A 26,945-nucleotide genomic window follows, 5' to 3' on the forward strand; every position below is an offset into this window, starting at 1 on the left:
ACAGGGAGGTTGGGTAAGTTGGTGAACACTTGGCAAGCCAAGAATGAAGCATGCTGACCCCTTGACTGTCAGAAAACACCTTGAGAGTCAGAAGAAGCCTCAGTTTGAGTTAATTAGTGGTGGTGCAAAGAACAGCAAGAACAAGAGGCAAAGGTTTGTGTAGGGTGAACTATTCAGAGGGGTGTAGCGCTGGACCAGTTGTCTGCTGTCATGACAGGCCTCCCTCCTTTCATATTTGTGGCCCACCTTCCGTGGCATGAGAACAGTTTCTAAATACGTTGCCATGACAAAGTTCTGAATATGCTCTTTACAGAAATTTAGGGCTTACTGCCTATTTAGTCAAAATTTCTTTTGGTTTAGCAATCTGAGGTTGATCTACATTAATCACAAATGAATAGTTCATTATGCTTTTATTTTAGGGGTTCATTGGAATTCACTAGTGTATTATCAAGCAAGGTTTGCTCTGTACTTTGCTCTTAGTACATTTTTTCTTTATATCTTTTAAAGACACTGTGTGTAGCTGACTGAGATATATAAAAGCAAAGAGTCGTGAACACACAAACCTGGAAAGGGGTGTGTGTGTGTGATGGACTGCCACTGTGAGGTTTTTGTATACTCCATACTTTATACTTTTATTTTTCCAGTATAGGACAAGCTCTCTTGCGCAGCAGCTATGTTAGATATGTTATCCTGTGGACGTATTTAAGGCCAAGCTCTAAATAGAAATTCATGATCGAGCACAAAGTAGTTCTCAGAATTTTTTTTAACATAAGCCATAAATATACTAACCATAAAAGGTTGCTGTGACCTTGGATAATGATGAGTATTCTAATATAGGGCAGCTTTAAGGAGAAGAAACAGTGCAGTTTAGGCAGCAAAGAGTTCTGTGAAGAGGCACTAGGGTGATGGGGGTAACTATTGTACTATACCATATTTTTATACCACTGTTGGTTAAAATTTAGAATGATTTTTAAGGCACTACATACCATCTCCAGGGTTCTGAGTGCAAACACAATTTCTGCCTTGTCATGTGAAAAACAGCTGAAGAAATGGTTCTGTCTTGAGTGTACTTACTAGTCTGCACATAATCATGGTGAAGCATCTGCATGGTATCTCAGAATGGCACATAGAAATTAGGCAGTCAAAGCATCTCAGTTTCCAGGAATGCTGCAGGCTGGTATACCCTGCACCGAACTGCTCTATGTATAGCTAGCACTGGTTTGAGTTACTTAAGCTAGCCTAAAACCAATTTAAGGAAAATTATTGCAAGGCGTTCTGCTCAGGTGTGAATGTGAAGCAGTTCTGTCAGTAGACTCGTAACAGCTGTTACAAGCTGTTAGGCAATTGAAATAAAATTTGCAAGCTTAAATGGATGATGTAAAAAAAACCCCTGACTTGGTGTATCATTTCTATCACATGTATTCCAATAAAATTGCTCCAGATGTCTTCTAACTGTACTGCTTTATCATTTGTAGGCATTTAGGTCAGTGATGGTTTAAGGGTGGATTGATGTCCAGTAGCAGGTTACAGGTTATGTTGCCACACTTTGAGCAGTGAACACTGAAGACAGTGCAGCAGAGGGTGCTGGTTGGGCTTCACTAGAGCAAGCTGGTCATGCTTTGGGAGCTGCAAATATGAAATGAAGTAGCATATACTTTGTCTTCGTGGAGCTGAAGTCATTTATCTGTACAATGAGTTAGAGAGGTGTGAGATTCTGATGGTGGTGTGTTGGGAAGTGGAAGGATAAGGGGAGGCAGAAGGGCTCCATTTTTGTTGGCCTTCATTTCATGGTATAAAACCAAAATACCAACAACTCCTAATGCAATTAAAACTTAATAAAGATAAGGCGCGAGCTCATATTGGCTAGATTTAGTTCTATGGCCCTTGAAGCCAAGTTGGCATGATCGATGCATTCTTTCAGCCCTGATGAAATGAAAAGTGAAGGAATAATGTCTGAAACAAATCACTTTGGATACCTCAGCAAACCTCACTTATATACTCTAGGAAAAATTGTGTCCCTGTCTGTTTAGTTCTTGGTGAAAGAGAAATTAATACTGGGCAACCGGGGATGATAGCTACACTGTCCCCCTTGCACTAGCCTCATATAGCTGTTGATGGTGCCTGTCTCTGATCTGAAATACAGAGCCTAGGGTGGAGAAGTCACAAGCATGTGAGGAAGGGTTTATGATGATTGAAGTCTCAGGCACAGAAATACTGAAGGTTAGATGGTGAAGGGAAGACTGTTCAGGATAAGCATGGACCCAGAGTGCATGCTAATTGATAGCAGAATTGACACTTAATGTATTAATCAGCGTGTGCTTTTCCCATTGGATGCATAGCTTAATTAGCCGCACAAGCCTGTTTTTACATACAGCCAGTCATTTCATGGCATCGACAGTAGTCTGCATTCCACTGCGTTCTGATATGCGTGCTACTCAAATCTTTCCTGTGTGTCAAAAGTCAAAAATTAGACCTCTGAATGGAAGAATAATGTAGCAATCCACTGTGGTGACACTGTGTACTGGAAACTGTTACTGCTGTGTTGCGAATTGCCACAACCTTCCTCTAGCTAGTTCATTTCCCCTAACAGCTGGATAGGCAGTATTCTAAATAACAAACCTGAAAGCACAGAATGATGGCAGGAGTTAATACTTGTAATCTGCTGTAGTTCTGGTCAGAGGAGCAACTTGAGGCCCTGGCCAGCCTAGCCAAGATCATGAGAGCTATAGAGCAGAACATCTAGGGCCACAAGTTGTCTACCCTGTTTAAAAGGACACACAGCTGGAATTTACCCACCACTTCACTGGACTGAAGGTTTTACTGGTCTTGCTACATTTTAGTTTTTTCCTTTTGTTATCAGTTTCATATGGCTGCATTCCAGGTATATGGACTGCTTATAACAAATATATTGAAATAGAAGTGTTAAATCCTTTTCCCCCTTCTTTTTTTCTATTATGGGTGATGTAAATGATTTTTATATTTTCTGGTACTCTCTTGTTTCTTCCCCCATCTTTTGTGGTTACCCCCTTTTTGTTGTTTGCTTTTGCTGGTATTCTTATATTTGCAAATTTAAAAACCAAAAGGACATACAGTAATCATGTTTTATCAGTTTCCATAAGAGATGCTTTTTGTGGGTACCTGTTGTCCAGAATTGCAAATACAGCTTGCTTGCCTTTTCTTCCCATTTCTAAATTTTCATTCAAAAAGAAAATGTGCAGTCAGAGTTTTTCATGCTCTGCTTTTCAAACAGTGATTTATTGTGGCAGTGGGGCTAAAAGTTTTTCCTTTATGATAACAGGGCTATGATGGAAATAGAGAATATGAGCCTAGGGACTGGACAGCCCATGAGGAAATGTTTATTGCTGTCTTTGAAATGCAACATATTAGGATGAAGATGTGTCTTGGTAAAATAGAACAGAGCAGCACCAGTCCTGGGGAGTATTTTTAGTCTTCCAATAACAGTGCATTAAGAGAATTCCTTCCATTGTCATATAGTGATCAAGAACGCAAAGTGTTCAGGGACCACAAGGCCCATAAGAACCTGATCGTGTAAACGTGTCTTTCTACTCGGGTATAAGGTTTTGTTGTTTGTTTGCTTTAACTATTTGTTTAAAAAAGCAGTGAATGTATTTTCCCCAAAGTATTATTTTTTGTTGTGCTGAGATAATGGCATAAGTCAGGACTTTTTCTTTTGATGGAAGGTGTACTTGTGCCAGTTCATATGTTGCATATGAAGATTATAGTATTTCCAAAGAAAACACAACTGCTCTGTAGTGAAGTGTTCATGATTATTTATGATTAGGGGCTCCTTCAGAGTGACCTGCTGCACACCTAGGAGCATGCATGGTTGTTGCTCAGTTCACACCTGGAGGTGCTCATGGGGGGCGGGGGGATATATTGGGCAGGCAGCTACAGTTTGTGCAATTGCTGTAACTCAGAAAAGAGCTGCCATAATCATAAATCACAGTGCCTACATGGACAACCCAGTGGTTCATGCAGACAGCATCTCCAGGTGAGAGCTTTGTGGCTGCTAGTTCAGCAGAGCATTCTAGGGGCTTGGATCAGTAAGGACGTCTGTTAAATCTGTTTTAACAATACATGGCTGTATTAATGCTTTTTGATGTCTGAATGCTGAAAGTGAGTAGTTTCTTTTTATTTATTGTTTACATTTCCTTTCTTCCAAGGAGGCATGCATGATCCTCCCCTCTGTTTTATCCTCACAGCAAGAACCCTGTGATGTAGGCAAGGCTGAGAGACCATGACTGGCCTGAAGTAACTTAGAACGCTTCATAACTGAATGGGGACTAGAACCTGACTCTCCTGAGTCCCGGTCCAATGCCTTAGCCACTACATTACATCAGTTTTCCAAGACGTATGTTTAGCATGAGTCCACAAGAATGCATGCAAAGCAGAATTCATATCTGCATTTTTTTTCAATTGTCAAGCTGTTTTGTTTTGGGGGTTTTTTTTAACATCCAGCTGGTTTACAGTTTAGTGCTGGGTTATGTGCTGTGTCAGATGCTATTTGCTTTGCTTACTGGTATGTTCAGATATTTTCAAGTTATCAAGAATGTTGGCTTAAATTCTCTGCTAGCTTTTTTCATTTGTGTTTACCAACATATGGCAGTGACTCAGGACTATCTTGAGTCCTGGTTCCAAACTCAGTGAATGCAGACCACCACCAGATGTTGGGGGGAAAGGTCCATTAAACTGGGACCTTTTAAACTGAAAAAGGATCTCTGTTTGCCTATTTTGCAAGAGAAAAAAAGCAGTGGGTAAGACTGTCCCCCTTCATCTGGAAAATCCACAAATCATGCTGGCCCAAAGGAAAGAGCATGCCACTTTTCTTTAGCTGCTGGGGACTGTCCCAGACAGCGGCAGAATGGCATCCAGGCAGCAGCCCTGGGATTGCTGAGTCTGGGACTGAAGGAACAGTGTGCAAGCAAACCCTGAAGCCAAGTCTAACCCTGGCTATGGTCTCAAGACCAAAAATAGGACAAGCCTACCCTAGCTTACTTAGCCCTTACAATGACCACAGGGACACCAGCGGCCATCTCTTGTAGATGGAGGTGCCCATTGTTCCAGGTGGTTCTCATTGTTCCAGGTGCAAGCACTAGTCCCATCCCTAATTCCTAGAGATTATACTAAGTGCTGGAATAGGTGGTGATTACAGGTACTTCAGAGGCTGAATATGATTGGACATGCATCTGCTACTTCTGTGTTTATCAGGTGTGATCAGCACATAAGCTGTTTGCTTATGGCTTTTCCCATACTGTAACCAGTACTGGTAAGCCCATATGCCAGTGAAGTTTTAAGATGCAGATTGTAGTTATTTGAAATTACCCTTTTCCCATAACCCATGCAAAAATACTTGCCCATCTATGCTGAAAAAAGCGCTCTTGTTTCATTTTCATTACTGTGCTTGTCTCTGAATTCCTTCTCCCCCTCACTCTGCAGTTTGTTTTTACTTTAAGGTTTGCAGGTTTTATCTTGCTATACTTAGAAGCACACCTAAATGATTCCAGATTTTTGCAAGGATAGAGTTTTGTGAGTACAGAGGTGGGATTGGAAATATAGAAGAGGGACAAGGTCGGACAAGTAATGAGTTTTACTGGACCAGAACATTGATAGAAATGTTCCTAACTATGCTTAAAGCAAGCGATGCTCTTATTGGCAAAGCATGCTTAAATGGAGTCTGCTTTCTGGAAAGAGAATGGAAAGTCTTTGAAATTCAACTTGGAAATAGGGAAATATATTATCTGGCATTGATTTCTCTCTTAGAAAAGTAGCAACAGATTTTAAAAAATATATAAAATAAAATAAAGAACAAGAAATGAAGGTCTAACAATGATAGATGAGGGGAAACACTTATCTCATTTCCTTTCATTTGGTTGGGTTGTGCATGTGGTTTGGGACCATAAACTCTAGGGATTACTTCATCATAGAGACAATAAACATTTTGGACTGAAAATTCACTACACACTTTTTCTGACTGAGTCTGACATGCAGGAATTCTCATGGACTTTTCCTCCTGTTTTCCCCCCTTATTCTGTATGCTTTACAAGCCAGACTCAGTGGCTCAGCAGAAGAAGAAACAAAGAGCTCTTTTTTTTTTTTTTTTGCAAATGCCACATTGTGCTTGCAGAAATTTTGAAACTGTACCTGCATACAGTTAGTTTTGATTCCTGTTCTGTAGAATAATTATGGTATCAATCATTCATGCAGGAACGGAGAAGGATATAAATATAAACAAACTAAGGGGTGTCTGTGAAAGGGAGGCAAATTTTTCCATTTGCTGTTAGAAAGAAAAATTAGTAGCCCAAAAGTGCAGATTCTTCAGGTGGGGAGGGGTCCCTATAAATTTTGGTTATATAGCACTTTTTATAATATATCCTGAGTTGGAGATGGTAGCTGTTTTGCCGAATTACTATAAAGACATTAACATTTGAATAGAATTTGAAGAAAATTTAGACACAATGAACTACCACATCTATTCTGTGGTAGCGTTCGTGATTTCCAGTGCAAGACTTGAATTTATAATTCTTACCGCTGTTTTTGTTTTCTGTTTTTTCCTTTTTTCAGTGTCTGTCTCATTAATTGAGATCCCAGTTTTATAAATTGTATAATTCAGGAATAGAAAAGTGTTAAAAAGAAAGAAACTGATTTAAAAGCATTTCCCACAATATCTGCATTTATCTAACTTAAAGGCAAACTGAATTAAAGCAGGAAAAACTTTCTGGTTCAGTGCCTATCATTTAAGCATTGTAACGGACACCGTTTCTAGCTCCAGCTGGCATCTGTAGCTGACACAGGAAATGTATTGGAAGTGCATGTGCAATAGTGCTATTTGCCACCTTTTAAACCTGTAGAGATTGTGAGGTGACAAATCTCTTCACAATTGATAGGATGGCCTAGCAGTCATCAATTCAAATATAGTCATCTGGCTAGCAAATAAAGCATTGGATATTTTTTTTACCTTCTGGGTTTTCCATCCTTTAATGAGATACTGCCACCTTTTAAATACTTTGGTCAATAATCAAGCAATCCATAAAACTTGCCAGAAAAATAGTAATAAAACATTACTATATTTTTCAGGAGTCTCTCCTCTTTTTGGGAGCTATTGTCTATACTTGCATTAAGTTTGCTTTTTATAATGGATTAACAGTGCAATTCAGTGTGGCTGCCAACTTCAGAAGATTGCTGGAGAGGGCAGAAAGTGTGGAGGCAGAGACTGCCCCTGTGCTTTTCCAGCCCTGCAAAGTGTGCCCAGGGGTGAAAGGAGATGAGGCTAAGACACTGCCAGAATACTCTTCTCCCCAAGAAGCCCACAAAACTGTCCCCGGGGGTGCTCTCGTAGTGGTTCGTTCTGCGCACACTGCATGGGCAGGTGTGGGGACTCTCCAAAGTTGGTGCCCCAGCTCCAACTTTGGAGCATGTTTCTGAGGGGTCGGAGCTAGGCACCATTTTGGAAACATCTAGCAACCATAGAATATTGACCTAAATGTTATATAACATGATTGCAACATCCATTTTCTCATTGTAAAACTGAGTGTTGCACTGTGATGCATTTTTTAAGTCTCAGATTTATTCTGGGAGCCTTGGATTCTTATGCTGTGTATTGTTGCAGGAGTCTGTTTGTCAGAGTTCCTTTGCATAAAATGAAAGTGTCCAATCTTTGGGGACAAAATCCACCAAGATCTTCTCTTGCATATGCTTAGTGCAAAGGAGCATGATATGTGTAAGAAGGCATTGATTAATATGGGTTGGTTCTGGTACTCCAAACTATTTTGAAGACAGTTGAATAAAGAATTGGGCAGAAATCAAACCTAAAAAACTTGCAGATTTAATTCTCCAGAAATTTAGACCCATCCTAAATCTGTAGCTTTCTGAGATTTCAACTGCTATTTTACCAAGCCTGCTTTGCATTTCTTGGTATGAAATGGTTAACATTTTTCAAGCTGTAACAGCCAAAAAAGAGGTCAAAAGCAATAATGTGACTTTCTTTGGGTCAGAAGGGCACATATGCAGTTGAAATATTTTACACTGACACATCACACAAGCAAAAGAGTAGGGCTGCCACAAAATTAATAAAAGACCAAGTCTCTGGAGGGGCAGGTGTAGCATCAGGAGGGTATTTACAAATAAGCCACCTTAAGAGCGTGGGATTTAGGCTAAAGTGGTTCTTAATGCAATACAAATTGGATAGCCAGTCTCACTTCCTAGCAGGAAAATGTCAGAAAGAGAGAGAGGTTTATGGCTTTGTGAGGGGGAAGTGTTCTAAGGACAGCAAGAGAATGGACTGGTTGGATTGCAGATGAAATGAGAATTTGCATTTATTGTAATATCCATTCTCTGATGTCTGTACATTCTGTCAATTAATTTAAACTTCTGTCTTATCCTGCCTGGAAAATTCAAGGCAAGTGACAATATTTCTTCGGGAATATTTTAATACATTCCATACTTGCTTGACTAGTTCTGTCAGATATGTTGTTGCATCGCTCTGTCTCTGAAATATGCTAAGGCAAGTGCCCTGGCAAAACTCCAGGAGCTTCTCCCGAAAACACCATTTATGTGTCTTTGAAGCACATATGATGCACAGGTAATATGAGCAGACATGGCACAGTCGATCTTAATTGCAGTGAGGCATGTGGCCAGAGGCAGCGTCCAAGGTATGCTGGGCCAAAACCATTTAGAACCTTACAGTCAAAGACCAAAGTGCTGAATTTTGCCTGGAAAGCTGTAGGAAGGTGATGCAGATTCCAGAGCATATGCAGAACATATGGCTAATATGCAGTCTTTCCCCTCAGGGGTGTTGTGGAACAGCTTCAGCCTCCAAGCAGCCTTCACAGACTTGCGGGAGGGGAAAGAGCTCCTTGATGGAGATCAAGCTTTGTGTGCAAATGGTCCCAGACTTGGTTCCCAGCCTCTCCAGTTCTGTCTGTGACCGAGGCCTGTCTGAAGCCCCCGGAAAGCCGCTTTCAGTGGTAGGCAACCTGCTTTCATTTCATACCGCCCTCAGCTTAATATGCAGTCAGTCTGGAGCTTGGCAAGAGTGGGAAAAGAGGGGCCTTGCCCACCTTGGACTTGGGCCTTGCCTACCACTGACAGATTTCCCCTGAGGGGGTGTAGTCTCATGAGAAAAACCAGTCCTGATGTAGATAATGCTAAATTATCTAAATTAGTCCTGACGTAGATAATGCTAAATTAGACTGAAGGTCTGACTCAGTGGAAGGCAACTCCAGTCAAACTGCTTCTTTGACTCATCCCCTCCTAATCTGGTCACTGAGTTTTGGTGGACAGCCCTCTCTAGGCGGAGTCATGGCTGAGCCATATTCTCGCCATTTTGTAATAATGTATTTAATGGTGCCCTGGGAGATGTTCATAGTTTGGGATTTGTTTGTACAGATTGCTGCTTCTGTACAAGTTTTTCCAGGTTGTTTTGGTAGCTCCTTAGTCTCCATGGTGCTGTTTGTCTTGATATGCTTTGCACCAAATGTGAGGCCCTTTCTGAAGCAGGTGCTTTTAACATGAGATGATGTAGCACTGAAATTGCATGCAGGGAGGGTCCATGTAACTTCTTACAGTACGCAACTTCTGGAGGCAGTGGGTTGCAGCAGAGGCATGTCACAGCAAAGGGGGTGAATACTTATGCAGAAGTGCCAGTTTACTCAACGTGCATGTTACAATAAAATATTTTGCACCTTCATTGTGGAATATCTTGTGTACATCAAGCGTCAACAATGGCAATTAGATTCATTTCAATTTCGGGATGTGATAGAACAAAATGCAGAAAAGTCAGAGAGGTTTAAAATTTCTGCATGGTGCTGTAGCATGTAGTGATCCAAGTTCTCCTGCTCTCAATCTTATCCCCACTACAACAACCCTGTGAGGTAGGCTGAGAGTCTGGCATGATTTCTGATCATAAAAAGCAGTCCGTAGAAGTGAGGAACATGATGCAAGGGGTCCTTCATATTCGAGTAATGCTGTTTCTGCCAATCTCCGTTTTAGTCAGACTGTCCACATTATTTGAATGGCAAGGCACAGCAGCTCTGTGGCAGGGATATGCAAATGGCAGGCCCTGATTCTACTAGAATCATGAGATTGGTCAGTCGGAGCCTGGTGCAAAACACAAGATCCAAGCAGATACTCTGTACAAATGTAGAATACAGCTGTATCTGGTATTGCTTTAGTTAATTACAGCCATGCATGGAGGGGATCCTGATCAGAAATGTGTGCAGGGAGAGAAGACTTATGTCTTTTCCCCACCTCTGCCTGTGGCTAGAATGCAAAGAAAGTCATTCCTTTTGGCATTTTAGTTGCCACTCTGAAGAGAGAATGCAATTTAGATTCTGCTTGTGCTTAGGAGTAAAAACATATGCCTCCCTTCCTTGCTTGTCAGAATAATTTTTTGTTGCTATTGTTCAACAATTGGAATGAAAATCTTTGCCAGTCTATTTTTATTTTCAAAGTAACATCTCATCTTATTTTCAGACTGGTCACAAATGAAATAAACTTCAGCAATATATAAAAACCTATATGACATTCTCCATTCCTAGTGAGCACAATCATGAAACTGCTTACCACAGTAGATCAATAACAATCCCAACTTATAGAGAGAATAATCAAAACTAGGGGCACATTAAAAAAAGACAAAACAGGAAGACATTCAGCCAAAAGACTTTTTAATATAACCATGTTTCTGCCAGTCGCTGAAAACAACACAGTGGGGCCTGACGATCCTCAGTTGGCAGGACATTCCATAGGGTAGGTGCCACTACGGAAAATGCCCTATGGCCTGTGGTTGCGTGCCATGCTTTAGAGGGTTCAGGGGTCCTCTGCAGCCCATGCAAAGATCGAGCAGTATATTCAGATTTACCATCTGCTCCCTCCGGTCTGGATTCCTGTGTACAGAATCTTGAAGTGTGTCCTGTGTTGCGTAAATTGGAGAAATCAGGGACATTTTGCATGTTGAGTAGCACTTGCCTGGGCATCTCTCTCAGCCATTCCAAAAGTGTTGAAAGCGCACCAAGAGAACGACTCACCAACTTGGCAGGACCCTAGTCCTTGGAAGGCCTGTCATGGAGGAGACAGTGCCCATCATTGTGCTCTCCTTCTGCAATGTTTGCAAGTGAGTAAAATAGGCCTGAATGACTGACTCACTTCAGGGGTACATTTATGTTTACATTTGCCATGCACGATTTTGCATATTTTCTTTGGAGGCCGAAGTTCAGTCACCATGAAAGTAACAACTTCTCTTTTTATACTGTTTTCTTTCAAGGCATAGTCTCAATTCTGTTTTTCTCCAGCCATCTATGCTAGGATGGCTTTTCCCCCAGATTTCAATCTCAGCTTTCTTTTTCATTAATCCTTCTCTGATATTTTAGCAATTCCATCTTTCAAACATAAAGCTTGTGGGAGTTTCTGTAGAAGCAATGTATACCACACTTTTCTGTATATGTTTTAGTTTTGCATTCCATTTCCCAAAACTTCTGTATATGCTGAGTAATTATTATAACCCTAGCAATGAAATTATAGAAGATTTAAAAACAGCATAGAGGAACCTATCAGAAAAATTCAACATGTTGCAGATTTATTCTTGTTCCCTACCTGCCCGCCCTGTCTGAGATGATGCCTTTTGGCAAAGAGCAGAGAACTATGCCTAGCTTTTATTTTTGGATAAACACGGAGAGGGACCATAGCTCAGTGGTTGAGCCCCTGCTCGGCATGCAGGGGATCCCAGTTTCACGTTTAGCATCTCCAGCTACACCTCCCTGGAGAGCCACTGCTAGTCAGTGTTGACAGTATTAGGTTAGGTGGAGCAAGGGGCCTACTCAGTCTCAGACAGATTCTTAGGGTCTTATATACCTTTCAAGGCAAGTGACACAACGAAGGGCCACAGTACTTAATACCTGGAAGTTGGGGATCCCACCACCTGAGACACGCAGTTCTAGTTTAAACAGGGAGCTCGTGGTTGGATCGGAATAGTGGCTCGTTCTTGCGGGTGCAGCTTTTGCAGCTGTGTATATACGTACGTGTGCACACACAGCTTGTTTGTTCCACCCGAGCGGGGGAAGTACAAGTACAAGTAGCTGCATTTTTCTCCAGCAGGGAGATGCAAGCAGCTTCCAAATCACATGTAGTTTGGCCCAAAAGGCTAGCTTTCTCTGTGGCAGTAAATCATCTTTGGGACTGAGTTACTTGAGGCTGCAGATTGGGACTTCTTACAACCAAATACTCTTCCATATATCAAAGTATTTCCCGCACATAGAAGTAAACAAGTATGTCTGGGAATGGGCTAAGTTTCTCCCTGGTATGTCACTATTCTCTCCAGAATGATTTGTTTTTAAAGAGGAGTATTTGCTCCTGTGAACCTGCTGTCCTAAACAGGTTTGCTACCTCAGTGAGAGCTAGGCCTCAAATGTTACATCAAGTCAGAAGTATTTCAGATTTTATTAAGTTTGAATTTTTGCAGAGATCTTGCAGAGAGTTTTTGGCTAAAGGCAGCTTTCCCCCTCCAGAACATATTCTTTTAAAGCCCTCCTACCTCTCTCTGGACAATATCCATCATAAAAATATGAGATCAGTGTCTGTGAGAGTTGACTGATATCCAAGGACTGTAATCATTTTTTGCCAGTTTTACCTCAATTTCTTCATTTTACTCTGAAGTGGTAGTTTATTGCTTTAAAAATGTCCAAGTAGACACTTAAACATTCAATGTTATTTTTAAAGCATGGAGCTAAAATTACTTCACGAAGCATTCAAAATGAGCACTAGCAGTTAGTTTTTAATTTCAAAGAACTTATCTAACTGTGAAGTTTTGCAGTGTGCTTGCATACCTGCTTTTAGAGAATATATCTTAAAGGGGACTTTTCTAAGTCACACTACTTAATTTAAAACCACTATGCAGTCACTAGAATTAGAGTATATTGTTTGTTTTAAATAGACAGCAAATGTTTTGGTTTAGATGGAATATAAATGGAACCCAACCATTTTTTCAGCAAGGTTTTATTGTATTTAGGGCAAAAGGTTATGCAGATTTACCTAGAAAAACAGTCTGCAAAAGTAGCACTATACCTAGCATTTATACTGTACTTTCATAGGTGTGTTTAAAATGAAAATTGCATCTGCCTTTAAAATTTGGGATGGGGACAAGTCTTGCAGTGGCCTAGGCATTCAAGTTATTTGAAATCAGAGTTTAACTTTCTTCTCCATGGACTCTGTGCATTATGCATATGGACTTTGTGCCTGTGCAGATCCTATTTTCGAGAAGCTTCCATAGCTAAGCTGTCATTTGGGCAGGAGCCCCTCCTCTTCCTGTTCCCATCCATCCCTTCAGTTCCTTTTTGACTGCCTAGATCAGGGATTGCTTCTCTCTCTTCCACCTAATTACGTAGTGTTCTTTTTTCTAATTTTCTCCACTTTTGCCTAAATTAAACCTCTCTCCACTCCTCTCTTCGACATCAGCCAGTTCAAAATGGTTGCATTGCAGGACATCCTTGCAGCATCTTAGTAGACACCCTCAGCCATGCAACCCCCAACTCATGAGCGGCAGTTGAACAAGACGGTCCCCCGTGATAGGTGGGGGATGCCATCCGTGCATCTCTTCATCACAGCCCACAGAACAGGTCCCTGGTTCTGTTTCCAAGCAAGAATGGTGAGTGGATCCCTGGGAGATGCCTTTATCCTCCGGTGGAGTGGGACCCTGTTCCACATTTTTCCTTAATTCCCCCTGATCACCAGGGTGATTGCCAAAATCAGGAGGAATGGGACTGTCCAGCTCTCCCAGAGGGACTTCATCTGCCTCCCACACTGCCAGGTCTTCATCCCACAGGACCAGGGCCAAGTTCTTCACCCAGACCCAGCCTTCCGGCCCAAGGTCACCTCACCATTCCATCTCAGCCAAGACATTGTCCTTCCCACCTTCTTCATGGCTCCATCCACTCCAGTAGAATCTACCCTGCACCCTGGAGACCCTCACCTTCTACAGATCCAGAACCGAGCTATTATATTTGTCTGCTACAGTTGCCAGAAAAAAAGGAGACCCTCTCTCTTCTCAGAGACTGTCCATTTGAGTCTCTGGCACCATCTGTCTCACATATGGGATGGCAGCTCTTTACCTCACCACATGACCCAGGGCTCCCTCCACATCTGCAGAGTGGCCAGGTGGTCTACACCCATGATGTTTGTCCAGCACTATTGATCCGACGTCCACTGTCATCCTGCAGTGATAACAGCATCCTCCACAGAGTAAGCTAGCTAGTTGCCCAAATGTTTGATGCACAGAGAGCACAGAGAAGAAAGGCAGGTTGCTTACCTGCAACTGTTGTTCTTTTGAGTGGTCACCTGTGCATTCACAGAGCTCAGTCTCCAGCTCCACTTGCTGTTGTCCTTTTTAATGGTTGCCTCCTTACTCTCCATGGATGCCTGGGGTCGGACCAGGTTAGGGTCCCGTCTCCTGGGAATAGGAGGGGGAGGGCTTTCACCCACACAACACTTACCTATAGAAGCTTCCAACAGTAAGATCTGCACAGGCACAAAGCCCATATGTGTTAATACAGAGATCACCACTCACGAACAACCTGCCTTGCTTTCTCCTCTCTTCCCTTCCTTTCTTTGATAAGTAATGAGCATTTATATGAGGCACGTTTCATACACAAACCCTTTCACTTACATTTTTACTTAAAGCCTTAACATTATTAATAAAAATCATGTTTGCTCATCTTCCAGGCTAGGGCTAAGGGTTGCCTGCCAGGAAGCCCTTGTCTGGGAGCGGCTGAGTCCATGGAGGCCCCTTCTTGAGTCCTGTCAGCAGCCTGGGGAGGAGCTGCATTGCAGCAGCTTCCACACATACCAGGATAACATAAGCAGGGGAGCTGGGCTCGATCCATTCTTTGCCACCAGTGACTTGCCCCTCTTTGGAAGAAACATGATTTCCATAGCTTCTTCCAGTCAACTTGAGTCAAAGGAGGAATCAAAGGTCTCCCTGATAAAATGCAGTTAGCAACACCCCCCCCCCCCCCCCCCACCCCAGAAGTAGAGGCACTTGTTGAAATCTCTCTGGAGCTGTCATGCTGAAAGGCAAATCTGAACGGGCACCACTGGGAAATGGAGTGTTTGTTGTAGGAATGAAGCAATTCTTGTACAAGAGATCCTTCTTTCAGGAAATGATTTTATTTGTTGTATTTATTAGTTTTGAAGTTCTTATAATTAGGTTTTGTTTTGGTTTCTTTCAGGAATGATGGTGGTGATCGTATTGCTCCTGATTGCCATCGTTGTCGTTTCCGTGTGGCCAACAAAGTAACCAGTGGAGATACATTTTGCAGCAAACATGTTAATTCCAACTGGAGGCAAAGACAATTCTGTCTCAGTACTGGCACATTCTGTGGACTCTATTGCATCCATCTGTGAAGGGATTTAATTTTGCAAAAAATCTCTCTCCAGTAAGATTTTTCAAGAATATAACTGGAAGAAAATGGATCGCTTACTGAAGTTCAAGGGATAAATACAATTAATTCCAAAGACATTATCTCTCCCTGCTGGCTAACTGCTTTTGCCTCCGAAAGGCTGGATCTATTGTTAACCTCTAGAGTGACTGGTTAAAATATTATTCTTTTTTCTGACATGGTTCCTTGAAGCTAAAATTTATACATTTCCTTCTGGATGTCATAGTAATGAATTTTGCAGTAATTCAGGGCAAGCTCTGATCCAAGGGTTGAACTACAGTTGCATTGCAGTGGCATTTGCTGGCATCTTTCAAGTAGAGAAATCCCAGAAAATCTTTAACATGAGACAGGAGACAGAAGCAAATGGGCTGGGAAAAGCAGGCAGAATTTCTGCCCCATAATGTAGCATCTGACATCCATGCTATGCTGTGTGCCATTCTTCCTATATACTAATACTGAGGAAGGGAAATGATCACTCTACATGACTTAAAGTTGCAAAATTTGTCTTTTCTTTATGTTCTGAAAAGAGTTGAGAAAGTTTGCAATAGAAAAGAAATAACTTTCATCTCCAAAAATTATTTTGCTACATCCATACAAACTTAACTAGTAGCGTAATAACAAGACTGAATAAAAGCCACTTCATTTCTATAATACTGTTTTGGGGTATATTGTTATTTCCTTCCCAACATATATGCATTTATTTGCCTAGGAAACTATAAGCACAATAAAATAACACTACCACCAATTAGGCTGCTGAGCTGGAGAGATACCTGGTGGCATGTGCTTGAATAGATGTGGAAGAACTGTGTGCTCGGCTCTGTTCTGCTACACAGAATCACTTCTTAGCTTAGAATTTGGTTGGTGGTTCTTGGGAGTTTTCTAGTTAAAAGTGCAAAGAAAGACCGTAGCTCCAGCAAGCATGAAATTTGCCCATCCCAGCTTGCAGGCTGCATCTCATACTGGACTGAATGCTGAAACTAATCCTGTGTTTGAGAATGGCTGGGATAATGCAAAGGTGACAGATCCTAGATCAGATCAAGTTATTTTCTGTGTAATCCACTGGGTGCATATGTAGCCACAAGGGTAATCTTGCTCAGCTTTCCCTAGATCTAAACTATTCTAGAATATTCCATCTCTTCTGGAACAAGCAGCAGAGAGGGAATGGTTGAGTCACTGATATTATAAAAAGCTGTTTTCTCTGTTGCCAGAGCTGCCCACCAGAAGGATGTTGCCTTTCAATAGCTAAACCAAGGAAGGCGGACAAGTGCTATCATACAACATAATGCTGTCATCACATGAACTAGTCCTGGATGTACATCAGTGTTGTGATACTAATTAGAGCAGGCCATCGGGCTCTTGTGCAGAACAGTAAACAAAACCGCTGGGTTACTCGGGCAGTTTCATCTCTGCTGGAAAGTAACAGAACGACATTTCCACCACGAAAGGTCATCAGGAGCTCTATTCACAGATTCGCATCCTCTTTGAAGTGGGGGCAGATGGAAACTGTTTCACGATATGGCTCATTTATTTTTTTCTGTCAGGAGAGATTCAGGAACAGGATCTTTGCATATTATAGGGTTGCTAAGGTGCCCTATATTTGGCTAGCTTAGAGGGGGAAAAACAAGTCGGGTTAGCAAGTCTTCAGTATCCTGATATTCCTAATTTAGGAGGTAACTGAGGCACATATTGAACCTGTTAATGTGAGTTCAAATTGTTACCAGTGAAACTGCCATGCCAATAACCTCAGTAGCCTCTAATTAAAACCGAATGCCAAGTGCATACATATTTTTTGTTTGACTTTCTTTTAAGCTTCAGTTAAAATAAATTATGCTTCTTTTCCAAGAGATGTAAACCTTTGTGGCAGAGAAAATGTCAAACCCTTTCCCCCAGTGGTTGAAAAGAATTAGTGGATCTAATGGCTGGATAATAGCATGATTATATTGTAAAATTCTTGTATAAACTAGATAATACAAACTAGATTATACATTTATATAGGGTTACTGAAATTACACACGTGAAAGTTTCAGAACTCCAAAGAACTTTGCAGATATTCTCCTCCTAGTCCTTGCAACAACTCTGTGAGGTGGTCACTGTTCTTGTCTTTAAATTGCAGATCTCAGACTAAGAGACAGAAACTGGAATTAAAGACTTTCTCCCTCTTAACTTCCATTCTTACTTTCAATGCTACAGCAGTGCCCAAATAACACAGATATATGTGAGTGAACAGTGAGTGTGGATGTGCAATGCTGCGAATTGTGTTGGTTTTGAGTCTGCAGTGAGTCTGTCCTGGTAAACTGTGGTGGACCATAGGATTTTTTCTAATTCTAGAAATGGTTTGTGCAATTTTTCAAACTGTGCCATTTGAACTACACAAATAGGTTCTTCCTTTGTCTTCCTATTATCCCCCCCCCCCCGTTCTTTGTAACTGCATGGAAATAAGCCTATATGCAGTCTTGTCATGTCAGTTTTCTTATATGTTACCTACCCCACTTCAGTACTCTTGTTGACAGATGAAGCATACCAGGAAAATGACAGCGCTAGACTCCATATTTTGAAAAAGCCGCAAAAGCTGCCAAAGGCCTGGGCAGTTTTTAAAGTAATTTGCACACATTGCAAGATTCACATAAAAATTCAATTGGTACAAATTGTTACTATCACAAAAGTCACAGAATCTGTGTATTGGATCAACAGATTGAGTCAATGCTAGTAGGGAGAAATGGAAGGAAATACATCAGAACCAAAACAGAAAAACCCATCAGAAAAGTTTCTACCCCACAAATTAATTCCTCATACATTCCTGGTAGTAACAGATGTGGATTCATAGGGCCTTGCCAATATGAATAGAATTCTTCCTAAGTTTCACTGATGGGACGGAAGGAAAAGGGGCAAAAAATAAGTGGAGCTTTTTTCCTGAATTGAGATCCATTCAGCCATACCTGTTTCTGAGGCCTTGTCACTGGCTGATCTGCAGCGTTGTTTAAATACAGGTGATCCAGGGCAAAGGGAGTTTGTCCACTGATGTTGTTGCCTCTGGTGGCTTTTGGTGTGGTCGACACGAACATTTGAGGCTTCTTTTCTCATTTGATGCAAGAGTTCAACACTGTCAGGGAGTTTTACCTTTTGACTAAGAAGCTCTTTTTGGGAGGAAAAGTGTACTTAGTGTTACTCTGTAGCAAAGGGCCACGCTATAATAAACTCTGGCTCAAATTAAGTGTGGGAACTGTTTCTAGAAAAGTGTTTTCTGCAGTATTGCAGCAGTTGCCACTCGTTGTTACTGGAAGATTAGTGGTGCTTCTAATTATCCCAGGGGAAACCCTATTATGAGAACAGAACATATTAATCTGTGACTATGAGTAATGACTTCTGTCTTCCCAAACTTAAATAGTTGGGTATACCCTGTGCCCCCTTCCTCAGCTCAATGATATATGAAACATTTTTCCCCCAGAAGGATATGTGCACTGAAAGAGGAGGAGGAACGTATAAATCCCATTGGAACGGTGCATGCCGATCTGTCAGAAGGGCATGGATGCTGCAGTTAGCTTAGGAGCAGCATTCACCAGAGCTTGGGTGGATGATGTGCTTGCTGGATTTCCCACTTCTAATCTAATTAAGGTTTTCCATGTCGCCTCTCCCAAGCTTGGATGAAACAATTGCAGATAAATAGTCGCCTAGTTATTTTCAGTGGGAAAGCCTATATTCTTCTGGAACTCAGAAGGATTACTTTTTTCATCCTCATGCAACAGAAGAGGCCAGCATAAGATGAATAGAACTTTTCAAGAGTTTATTTGACAGATGTCTGGATTTAGTCCTATCAAGTGGATTCTGCAGTTACATGCTCCTTCTGGTTCAGTTATCAGTCCATCTAACAGATAAAAGGAAATGGAGGGAGGGGGAATAAGAAAATCCACAACTTTTTTCCCACTTGTCATTAAATATATTCATATATATAACCATAATATATTAGTATGCATTGAAACAAAACATTGCCCCCAAACTATATGCAATGGTCATAACTAAGCAACATTTACAATTCGTGATATTAACAGGAATAATCTGAACACAGGGTCTTCACCCCTCTGTGTAACAGTGGAAAAGGTGGAGGTGATCAAGGGAATGAACATACAATGGTCCGGCTAAAGCAGACAAGGTCGGGAGGAAGCCATTGTTCAGCACAATTTTGGGGTGGCAATTGTTTTGGCGTTTCAGCTGCTTCTCACAATGGTTTGTGCTGCCCTTTTACCCTGTTCATATGGAGCCTGGAATGTTTCTTCAGAGGACCTAAGCATTTTGCATAGCATAGTCTTGACAACCCACTGCTGCACGACACCTAGAACAGGTGCAAGTACCAGTTTGTTGCTTCAGATTCATTCATGGATTGTATTGGATGGTGGTGCTTTCACCTCTGGAAAAACAAGATTACCTTAGATTTCGAGGGTGCAGCATGCTAAATGCTTTTATGGAAATTCAGAGACCTGTGTAACTTGCCACCCTGCTATCAAACCCAAAATCATTCCAAACAGCTCTTGCCTAGTTCTAAGTTCATAAACTTTGGCTGGGAGATCAGCAGGTAAGGCTTATTAATGTCCTCCCTTATGTAAGATTGCCTAACTATTGGCCCCCAAATAAAAAGGCCAATCATAAAAGCCTGGCATGATCGTAGCAGTCTGCTACCTCCTATGCATATTAATAGTGCAGCAGGATGTTAAGCTCTACCAATAAATAGCCCAAAGTATGTAAAAGACTTGTTGGCCTATTTCTCTTACAGAGAAATGGGAAGGGTTGTAGGAAAAAGGCAGTCCCCCAAACATGTAACTATTTTCTTCTTTTCAAGCTGAAATTATGTTGGGGATGCTTAATGCAATGCACCAGGGAGCTTTATTTTGTGTGTGTGGAAAGTGCATAACAGCCCTGGTAGGAGCAAGCGCATGTCCCTAGACAGCATCTGAAGGCCACAGGAAAGCTTCAGGTTTCCAGGTCCGTGATTGGAGACTGTGCTCTGACCTGGAAAGGGAATTCTTCCCCCATGCAGCCGGTGCCAGGGATGTCCTTGGGGAAGAGGAAAAGGGGTGGAGTTTGTTGGGGGAGGAGGCTGGAGATGCCTTTCCCATTTCTTTCCCTCCCCCTCTGAAATGCTTTTGCTAGACGGGCAAAAAAGTCTGTCTAGTGAACAGACTGGGCAAGATGGTGAGGCGATGGTTGCTTCAACCACTCCTGCTGCCCTGCATAGAGTGATTTTGCGCCTCCCATCCAGGGCACAATGTGTAGGACTGCACCCTGTGCCCGCTGAGACATTTTTTTCTTAGTAGTTTAGGAAAGATGAAGAATGCTTAATCTAGAACATTATCTTTTCAGTTAATAGACAATTTCTCAGCTCTAGTTTTTATATTTTGTACTAGTTCTATCATCAGTTTTCTTGGTTTTCTCTGTAGTTCCTTGTCCCTTTGCTATCTGGTGTCCCCATCTCTATTCACAGCATTTCTGAATATCAGTGACCAAAATGGAAGGTGAGGCCATTTTCCAGCTGTCCTCAATGTTGGGAGTGGGGGAACAGAGCCAAGAGTATCTGTTTCTGGACTCTGCTTTGTGTGATTACATAGTGGTTATCCATACTTATTCCAAACGTAGAATCGCCTCCCAAATGCTCACATGGGACTGCAGTTGTAAGTGCTCTTAGGTACGAGAAGGATGCTGGACTTTGCGAGCAAAAGTCCTCTCAAGAGACAGCACCAGGATGTAGAATATGCTCTTGTAGTCAGGGAGTTCTATACTGGGAACCCAGCATAAAGAGGCTTGTGTTGAAGATAGTGCACAGTTGGGACTCGCTGGATGTTCATGTTTTATGTTTATGAACTTTGCATATTCAAGGGAAGACCTTTTGTCAGACTGGGAAGTACATGTGACAATCAGAAGTACTCGTAGCTCTTGGCTTTCTGTCCAAGTCCTGGGCACTGATGAGAACTCAGACAGAACAATGTGGAACACTGCCAAAGTTGGCTAAGGGTCCAGGGCAGTCCCTGATCTAGCCCATGCAACTCAGAAAAGCTTCTGAGCCTTGAGTGCAAGCAATGCTAGCGATCCCAAACTTCGCTAAGAGTTACACAGGTTCCTTTTACATTTTCTCTGTAAGCCAGACTTCCCCGCCTGCTGCCTTCCAGTTGTTTTGGACTCCTACTCCCATCAGCCCCCGCCAGCATGGCCAAGAGTCAGGAAAGCTGGGAATTGCAGTCTGAAGGCATCCCTCTTCTCTGGTCGGCCTAAGCTGGAGAAGGCTACTGGAAGCCCTCTACCACAGACACTATAGCGGGTCTGCTCAGGTGCTGTGAACTACCAAACAACTCCATGGAAGCGTCTAAAAAATCAGAATTTTGGGACTTTTGCACAGCTTTGAGCTGGACTTAGTGCCTAGTCTTAGAGCCTAAGAGCTCTGTGAAGTAAGCGCTGCAAGGGAAGTAGTTCCGTCATCACTGTTCAATTTGCTGAGAACAGCTTAGAATCAATCCCCTGAACTCTGGCTAGATGTGCAGCAACAGGGCATAAAGTGCTCAGCTGTGGGGTTAATGTCTCGCCTACTTTCCCTTCAGGCACCTCCACTGCAGTATGGATGCTGGTGATTAAATTCTGTGGGTGCATGTTGCTCCTCTTTTCTGAAGCCTAGTCTGAACCACCACCATGATAGACGAAGAATGCTATGGCACCAAATGCAGAGCAAAGCAAAATGAAGCCAGCTTTAGGTGCTCAAGAGTCCATTAAGATGCAGCCACCATTCTTGGAAGCCCACATTACCGTCTGGGAACAGCACCTGTGTTTAATGCCGTTCTGTGCCTCACACTTGGACCCCTCTATCACGAGAATCACTTTAAAGGGCACCTAGTCTTACCATCTGTAATGACAGGCTCTGTAAGAGTGTTTCACAGTTAGGCCTGAATGCAAGACTTGTGCACTTGGTTGCCTTTTCTGATGAAATGGCACATTGGCCACCTGACTTTCCAGTCAGCTCTTTAGTCCACCTTCTTTGGAACTGCACTGAGCACTTCCTGTTGTCCTCCTGTGGGAGGTTTTACGTATCTGCACAGTAATGGTATCCAGCCTCCTTAACCTGCTGCTAAGATAAGTCTGGTAGCTTTGGAGGGCACCTTTGAGCACAAACTGCAGTGGTTTTCAGACCATATTCCTAGTAGAGATGCATGAAAATTTAGTTGGGTTCACATTTTGATGCAAACTTACCTAACCCACGCTATCTGGGCTTCTATCCAACCGGAACATAGTTGTATTCTGAAGTCCACCAAACCCTATTTCCAAATAGGGTTTTCATTTAAAGAATATGCACAAATAAGGGCATATTTGGAGAAAATGTGCACAAGATCACTGCATACTATGCCAGGAAAATAAGTGCAGTTTACAAAGTGTATATAAAATGTGTAAATTAAGAGAAATGTACACAAAACAGACACTTTCATGTTGACTTTTTAAAAACAAAATTAGTGGAAATGGGATGCAATGAACTCAACAGTGATAAGTAACTGGACAACCTGAACAGAAGAGAACTTTGACAGATCTGTCCGTGTTGTATTCGTAGGAAACATTAGGGTTGCTTGGAAAGTTATCAGAAGATCTTTGATGAACAGCTCAGTGGCACTGGCTAATCTTTCCCTGTCATGCACAGCTGGAGTGGAATGTGGGGTATGTCCTAGTGAGCTCAACAAGCACAGATGACATCCCAAAAAGACTCAGTGCACCCTGAAAGCTCCCTCTTATGCAGGAGCTCCTCAGCAAACATATCGACACAGTTTTAAAAAACTCAAAAGATATGACATCTGGATGCCCTGATGAACAGGATGCAACCACTCGAGACTTTGGCGTGGTCTATGCATGTGGCAGGAGGTGGCAGAATCATCAAGTCGTAAGACTGCAGCTTGTGTGGGGGGGGGGCAGGGGGCCTTTGTCAATATTGCTCAACATGCAAAGCTCTTTGCAAGGCGACCCAGGAGAAGTTGAAGCCCTCTGCCTGTGCTGATTTTGTCCTTTCAGAGAAGATGTTGTGGAGTGGAGCCCTCAAAGACAGAAGCCCCGCATCTGCTGTCTGAATTGGTACCATGCACTGTACCACATGGCATGGGTATATCATGGCACCACGTGGCTGAAACAGGACTGAGATGTGCACACGCCATTCCGATCAGAATTCTGTTTCCATTTCTTTGTGACCCCAGCTCTCTCTGCCTTTTCCCTGTTAGAGAAATTCTTCCCTTGGGGTCCAAAATGAGAACTGACACAGACCGTGTTGCTAAATGCACCTCATCTGGGACCACGCTCTCCTGCTGGAGCTAAGATTCTACAAGGCGTGGGAGCACTGCAGCTCTCAAGTGTGTGCCGAGCAGATGAATCAGGGCACTCCCCCCTCTCCCCGCCAGCCCGGGCTCCCGACTCCTGTTCCTGCACTCCGTTTTGCCAGCATCTGGCCACTTTACACCTATTTGTGCTGCAGTTTGTTTTATGGTAGTTTATGTCATTATATAAATATTGTCGATTCCTATAAAACAAGGCAAAACCACTGGAAAATGTCATTAAAAGGCTGTTTCCAAGTTTCCTAATAGGAAACATCTCGGGGAAGTTTGTATTTTTCAGGGCAGGAGTCCCTGAGCTCACGCGTGAACTGCCTGCCCAGACAGTGAGTGCTTCTTATTTGCTAGTTAGAGGCAGAAGGAGATTTGCATGAGCAAAAACAAAATTCTCCTTCACCTCTGATGAACTTAAAATGAAAGTGAAAATCCACCAGCCAGTTTTAAAAGAGCTCTTGGATGGGCCATTTGAAGAACGGCTCTCCAGCATTATCAGTAGGCTACCAGTCCCCAAACTCTCTATACAATCAAAGCTACAGCAGATGCTTACAAACAGAGACGTTTCTGGGAAGCTTGGAATCTGACTGCTCCATATGCACACTGGCAAGGCTTCTGTTCTGGGATCTTTCTTCTTTTCTTCCCTGCAGCAGATAAGGGCCAAATCTTGCTCCATTCAGTCACTGCAAACGGAATTAACACACAGGTCCATCTCTCAAGTCCTTGGTTTCCTCCTTGGTAATGGAGGAAAATGGTGTAGGCTGTCTACTGAGATATTAATAAGGGTGGTATTCCACTTGATCTCCCCTTTCAAGGCTAGCTCACGGACTCTGTATCGCTGTTTCAGAAGAAAAGTTGGAACGTGAACCATGCAATATAACACTTGCATTGTGCAAATTGAGATGAACCTAGGTCCAGATGCTGTTTGTCGTTTAGTTAACATCTTGGCAAATGCAGACAAGAAAAGAAGTCCAAGTGGTCTCAGAGAGGGACCACATTCTCAAAGACCGCATTGTGAGGAGTCTTCCCACGTTTGGAGATGATCTATATTTGACTGCTCCCTTAGGTCACCCACAAGACAGGTGCCAATGGTCATGTTTCCAGTCCATCTCAGTAAGTGTATATCCATTATTTCAGCTGCTCCACAGATGCATTCCTCTTCTTCACAACTCTTTGCTTTCTCCCCTACAATCAGGCAATAACGGGGGCTGTATTTCTAGGAACACAGACGCATCTCTGTTACCCCCTCAGTGACTGTCAGGGGTAAGTGGACAGCAAAGTTTACAGCTAAGCGGTCTTTCATGGGCGCCTTTTGAAAGCCGGACCCAGTCAATAAGATGCTGCGTGGCAGATGACGGAGGGGCCGCCCGCCTGCTGCTTACGTAGTGCGCCACCCCTGCCCCCAGTGATCTGTGTCAAGCCAACACCCCTACCCTTCCGTCTTCCTACCAATAACAATCTGGTTTAATCTCATTGAGGGGAAATGTATTTAAAAGGCCATTTCTGTCCAACATCGTTGTGTGTTTACAATGGTTGATTTCAATGACAGATTGGATTCCTGCTGTGTCTTAACTTTGGGACTAGTTGATGTTAGCAGATTTTCAGCAGTTGGTCACTCTTCTGATCATAGAAGTTGAGAGAGGAGAAAAAAAATCAAAGGGGATCATGGGAACTAGTAGTTGACCTAACATTTGTTACTATGGTGAGTAGGGTCTCACATGTGCCGCTTTCTCTAAACTTTCTCACTAACTTTCACGGAGTTCCTGTATTATGAGGTGCAAAATTGGCACGTGCCTCGGACATTGTCAACCCCTTCTTTGCCCTCCCCAACCCTGTTGCACAGAAACTGTAAAGTGAATGTCTTGCCAGTGTTCCCTAACCCCACCCCACCTGCTCCAGGTAGCCCTACGCCCAAGAGTGTGTGCAGTCCCTCTGCCCGTCTCCAGTTCTCCCACTAGGCTTTCTTGCACTTCCCCTTCTTTTCCCGTTGCTGGAACTTCCGCAGCCGCCGAGCCCACGTGTCCCTCCACTGTATCACAAGGCTGCTCTTGTCTGCCACGATGCCATTCTGGTCTGGAGAATCCTCATCGTGGCCCAGCAGCAAGTATTTCTTCATGGGTTTGATTTTGGGGCACTTGCAGGCTATGTCTTTCGAGCGAATCCAGAGGATCTGGTCACCACGCCGTATCCGGTTTGTTCCTTGCTTGTACACAGAGATGATATTGACAGTGAACTTCCACCATTCTCCAGCCTTGTCTGCTTTCAGGATGTGGATCTGGACAGCTGGGAACAGAAAATCAAGGGCAGAAGCAGTCATTGGGAAGCACTTTTCCTCAAGATGGCAAAGCACAAGTTGCAATCAGCCCTTCCGCTGCCATTGCAGCAGCTTGCCAACTGAAATATGCCTATAGCACCCAGCACCGTTGTAATGGCTCCAGATCTCAGCTACTGAAATCATGGTAAAGATCTACAGAGAGACCCATTATTTTGAAAAATCAAAAGATTCTGTTTGCTGACCCAGTAATAGCTGTTCGGAGGTAACTTCCCAGATTCATTGAAGAAAGAAGATAACTCTCCTTAAATGAACAAGGAAAGTGTAATCTACTGTGTAGTAGATTCCACTCTGGAAACTCAGACTCAGTAATATTTCTATATATGGCACCATCATTTGGTCCTCAAAAGGGCCCCTCAGACAATTTACGCCTAGCAATATACATTTTAATAAAATGAAGACCAAGACCAATGATAAAGAATCACTGAAAGAGCAGCATTAAGAAGAGAAATGGTGAAGTATTACTATTCTCGACAAAGTAAAACGGTCTCAGCTGTTTGCCTAGTAAGAGGTCATTGTCAAAACAGAAGGCATTGCATGGTTTCCTGCAAGGGCTAATATTGTTCAAAAGGTTAAAAGGATGTTGCTTGATGGACTGTATTTCATCTGCAGAGAGGAGGGGATGCCAATGCTTTGGAGCCCCTTCTCCACCTCGGATGCCCTGTGAAATGTGCGGGGAGCAATCAGCTTGTGCTGCACCTGCCTGGTACAGGCTGTCGGTCTGGTTCTCGCGTGGAAAGACTGCCTTTAATTCATTGTGTTTGAGAGGAGGCCACTAATTCATTTTTAGAGGGGGAAGGGCTTTGCTTTCAGGTGCTGGTATACAATTCAGATTGT

The 26,945-nt window shown here is 42.7% G+C and overlaps 2 protein-coding genes across 4 annotated transcripts in view; one reads left to right on the top strand and one right to left on the bottom strand.

Annotated features, from left to right (window-relative positions):
* Positions 1 to 16,094, top strand: part of STX8 (syntaxin 8) — a 93,118-nt gene extending 77,024 nt beyond the window's left edge. The window contains exon 8 of one of the 2 annotated variants that reach the window (XM_044453780.1): positions 15,234 to 16,094. In XM_044453780.1, the coding sequence (XP_044309715.1) occupies positions 15,234 to 15,301 (68 nt within the window). In that variant the 3' untranslated portion in view covers positions 15,302 to 16,094. Of the gene's footprint in view, positions 1 to 8,807; positions 8,979 to 15,233 lie in introns of those variants that run through there. The other variant, XM_044453779.1, reaches the window with a different exon arrangement.
* Positions 16,095 to 25,473: 9,379 nt separating this feature from the next.
* NTN1 (netrin 1) overlaps positions 25,474 to 26,945 on the bottom strand; it is a 139,430-nt gene continuing 137,958 nt past the window's right edge. For both annotated transcript variants that reach the window (XM_044453778.1, XM_044453776.1), the window contains one exon: positions 25,474 to 26,059. In XM_044453778.1, the coding sequence (XP_044309713.1) occupies positions 25,731 to 26,059 (329 nt within the window). In that variant the 3' untranslated portion in view covers positions 25,474 to 25,730. The remainder of the gene's footprint in view (positions 26,060 to 26,945) is intronic.

The sequence above is a fragment of the Varanus komodoensis genome, unplaced genomic scaffold (genome assembly GCF_004798865.1).
Source record: "Varanus komodoensis strain SLA01 unplaced genomic scaffold, ASM479886v1 scaffold7_1, whole genome shotgun sequence".
In the NCBI taxonomy this organism is placed as follows: domain Eukaryota; kingdom Metazoa; phylum Chordata; class Lepidosauria; order Squamata; family Varanidae; genus Varanus; species Varanus komodoensis.